Source organism: Cebidichthys violaceus, unplaced genomic scaffold (genome assembly GCF_023349555.1).
Source record: "Cebidichthys violaceus isolate CVI_PGR_0920_01 unplaced genomic scaffold, fCebVio1.0.p SCAF_227, whole genome shotgun sequence".
NCBI classification, from domain to species: Eukaryota; Metazoa; Chordata; class Actinopteri; order Perciformes; family Stichaeidae; genus Cebidichthys; species Cebidichthys violaceus.
In genome coordinates, this window is record NW_027176403.1 from 27,501 (window position 1) to 31,723 (window position 4,223).

General features: G+C 50.2%; 1 protein-coding gene across 1 annotated transcript in view; it reads left to right on the forward strand.

Moving 5' to 3' along the window:
- LOC137878096 (zinc finger CCCH domain-containing protein 3-like) overlaps positions 1–3,187 on the forward strand; it is a gene marked incomplete at its 5' end in the record, with an annotated part of 17,324 nt that extends 14,137 nt beyond the window's left edge. Inside the window, 4 exon segments of the mRNA XM_068718212.1 lie at positions 626–747; positions 749–800; positions 878–1,034; positions 2,913–3,187. Of these exon segments, the coding sequence (XP_068574313.1) occupies positions 626–747; positions 749–800; positions 878–1,034; positions 2,913–2,944 (363 nt within the window).
- Between the last annotated feature and the right edge of the window lie 1,036 nt (positions 3,188–4,223).

Consider the following 4,223-nt stretch of genomic DNA (forward strand, 5'->3'; position numbering starts at 1 on the left):
GAAGCCACCAATTTACACCCGTATTACGCTGTCATACACACTCAGTTGCAAACATGCATGTGAAAGCTGGCGCTCTCTCTCTCATGCACAATGCTCCCCAGAATGACGCTAACTGTGACCCGCGCAGCGCTCAGCTTTCATGTTAACGGAGAGGGGGGGGTGGGGGGGGGGGAAGAGCGCCTCTTAAAAGAAGTAACTTAGAACTAGAGTGGATGGATGGAATAACGGAACAAAATATCGGCGATCAGGATATATTCTCCCTTTTGAAATGCTGTTCTACAAGTCCTTAACTGGTGTGGTGAGATGGTTGGAGCGCTACTCTAGACAGAACCCCATCTCTTTGAGGGAATAAAACATTTTCTATTCATCCCATATAGGTTTAAACATGTCTACGTCTGACTTTAGAGGACGTAAAATGCCCTCCACTCCATCCTTGTTATCATAGAACCAGTTTAGAATGTGTGTATATCTGCATAAAGCCATGTTCACGAGGGAACACTGTTCTGTTCTGTTGGTTCTACCTGGTTCCTGTAAAACGGCCTCATAGCACTCAGCAGCCTGTGACGTCCGGTTCTAAATTTGTAAAACCCTTGTGTGTCTGTGTTCCCCTGTCCCCGACCGCCAGTGTAAGAAGAAACACACTCTGGTGTGTCCGGACTTCTCCAAGACGGGATCCTGCCCTCGAGGGACCCGCTGCAAGCTGCAGCACCGCCAACGGGCCAAACGAAGCGCCAGCAGCGCCTCCACCCGCCCCGGCCAAGAGGGCCCGGACCAAGGAGCCCGCTAAGAGGTCCGGGGAAGCAGATTGTACTGAATCGCTTATAATATCCGTCGTCTTCCTCCTCCGGCTTATTGCTTCTGTCCTTCTCTCTCCGAGGCCCGCCTGTCCGTCGTCATGCCGCAGGACTCTCAGGAGGCTCCGGGGACTCCCACCAAGGGGCCTCTGGCGCTGCCGTCCTTCATCTCCCTCTCCAGCTCGCCGGAGGAGGCGGACGCACCGGAAACACTGCCGGCCGAGAGCTCACAGGTTAAAGGTAACCGAAATGCGCGACCCGACAGAGCGTCCTGCGGCGTCGCAGTTATCAGATTACAAACGTTGACATTTCTTTGCAGTCCGTTCTGTCTGTAAACATGGTTTCTTCACATATTTATTTTCTGTGCGTCGGGGATTATTACTGACATTAGGAAACCTTCACTTCCAAATGAGCCGTTTAGATAAACTGGTAAATCTGGGTCATCGTCTGATGAGCCGGCAGCTGCCAATTCTGCCCTTCCCTTGTTGGACTCCACATCTCCAGATTTGGCAAGCGAAAAATCGTTTTAATCGATAGGAATTATGGGGACAAATTGCACAAAATACATCTAGGTTGTCAAGAAAAATGTAAAGTTCCTTAAGAGGACTAGCTGAGCGCAAAAGTGCTGACTGTCCGGCGTATTGTCCGGAGATGGGTTTTTTTTTTTTGTGGAAAGGATCATGTTCGTCATGAAAGCCACGGGATCATTCCCGGGTCCATGAGAATGGGGGAGCGGTGATTCGTCTAAGCTGCAGACAGACGATGATGATCAGAGCCGGGCCCTGAGAGTGTGACGATGCTCAGGGGAGGAGCAGTAATGCTCAGAGGACAGAGGTAATAATATTTAGCTTTTGGGCTGGACGGAGGCACAGCTGAGCTCTCTGTTGACAGACGTGACAGATCGAGGATCCCCCCCCCCCCCCCCCCCCTCCATCCTCCTCCCACCAAGGCCCAGCCATCCACCTGCCCCTGCCTGCTGGACACACACACACACACACACACACACACACACACACACACACACACACACACACACACACACACACGCACACACACACACCAGCTGGCCTTGCAAAGCAACATATTATCCCTTTCACTTGTGTTTCAACATGCACCTTTTGTTCAGATTTCTCTCTCTTTTGGTTCATTTTACGGTTTTGTTTCCTCCGATACTCGGCCGACGACTTCATTGAAATGTCCTTTAAGTGACTGAGGATTTGAAAATGTCCCGAGAGAGAGACGACAGATTTGCGTCTCCTTTGGTGGAGAAAGCTGGACACGGATCATCGAACCCTTTTTAACTGCAGTTAGTTATTGAGGTGGTTGAGCTGCTCCCATCACACGGTGGACGTTCTCAACATTACTGACCCAGGGTTCCCCAAAGCTAATCAGCTTTCCAATACATTACAAAGACAAAATGTCATATTTTCAAGATACCTGTTAGGGATGTTTTCGGTCACTTTTACTTCTCTATTTTTAGGTAATCCTTCTTCTCTTTCATGGTTTATTTTTAGTCTCCTCTGCTTGGAAACGAGCAGCACCTCTGACCCGACCCGAGTCATCTTGGCCTCTGACCTTCTCCGCCCACAAACGTGGACCACACAGCCCAAAGTTCTGATAATATTCGGCGTTTTCATGTGGTTTGACGTGGGTCACACACACACACCCCCCCCCCCCCCGGTCCAGTTTCTCTGTGCTCTTTTTTTAAGTATTACTAATGGCGCTCCGGTCCTTCAGTAAACGCACTGCACCGCCCAGAGCCTCATTAAAGGTGGAACTCAGCCAAAGAAGCTCCTCTACGCTTTGCATAAATTAGCTCCGACGCAATGTATCACTGCCAGACTGCGTCCTCACACACACACACACACACACACACACACACACACACACACACACACACACACACACACACACTTAATGCACAGACACCTCCATCCGTCTCTTCCTCATTTACTCATCAGCTGGGATGTCATCACTCAGCGTTTTTAAGCAGGATTCAACGCACAGGAGATCCGAGTCAGTCCCACATGAGTGAGCACTCGGACACACACCTCGTCTTTTTGTCACTTCACTTCTGACAGTACTCTTCTTTTCACCCCCCACGCCCCACTCCCGCAGAGAAAAAGCTGCAGATCAAGCCTCGGCTGTGAGACCACAGAGACGAGCAGCGCTGGAGGAGAAAAACACTTCTGGTGATTCCTGTGCTCCAGGTTTGTCCTGACAGGTGTATCTGTGTCTCTGCATTACTTCACTCAGGGCCCGAACCTTTTATTTTCTACATCTATGCGACTATAATACGTGTTTTACATATCAATCTGGTACACAGTGCCATTTGTTTTCTCATCAGGTTGTGTACATTTTAAACAAAAAGACAAATAAAGTATCATCTTTTAACTGTGTCTCGTTTCACAGACTTTCTTTTTTTTTTTGTGAAGTCAGTGGCGTGAGAGTGTTTATCGTGCGTTTCCCTTTGGGAGCGCCGAGCGCGCGCGCGCGCGTGTGTGTGTGTGTGTGTGTGTGTGTGTGTGTGTGTGTGTGTGTGTGTGTGTGTGTGTGTGTGTGTGTGTGTGTGTGTGTGTGTGTGTGTGTGTGTGTGTGTGTGTGTGTGTGTGAGTTCTCATTTGGAAGGTGGTGACAGAAGCAGCAGTGCCCCTCACTTTTAAAGCCTGGAGGGACGGGACACATGAGCGCACAGTGACTTCATCCGCACCATGCTGCGAGTGTGAGTGTGAGTGTGAGTGTGCACGCACACAAGTCTCTCTCTCTCTCTCTCTCTCTCTCTCTCTCTCTTTGACGTTGTTGTTCAGAAACTCGTTTTCTCTCCTCTGCTTCCATTCACACTGAAGCCCCATTCAGGACGGTAGTAACATCACAGACTGAGGTCTTTTTAAGTGCCCCAAACTTCCCTTTCCCGGTGCCACATCAACCAGCTCTGACTGGGGGGGATCCCGAGGGGCTCCCAGGACCAGTTTGGAGATACAGTCCCTCCACCTGGTCCCGGGCCTCCCTCGGGGTCTCCTCCCAGCTGGTCGTGCCTGGAACACCTCCCTAAGGGAGGCGACTTGGTCTACATGGTTGAAAAGATTTGGGCTGATGGCGCTCTGATCCCGTAGTCAAACAACAAAGATGAAGCCTGGATCCCCTTTGACATGTACAGCAGTGTTTTTAAAACCTCCACATCATGTGAGCCTGGATCCTTCCTAAATGACTCTCTGTGTTCGGTGTAACAGAGAGGATGCTGGGAGAAGTAACTCACCCGCCGCTCTCAGGCCTCTGCTAATAGAACTGTTAATACGCTGTTTGTGTGTGTAAGTGAGAGTGTGGAGCCTCATATTTACAGCATTACCACGCTATTTAACTGAGGTGTTGTCACGGCGACAAACAAGCAGCGTGACACACACACACGGGGGGGGGAGGGGTGGCATTAAT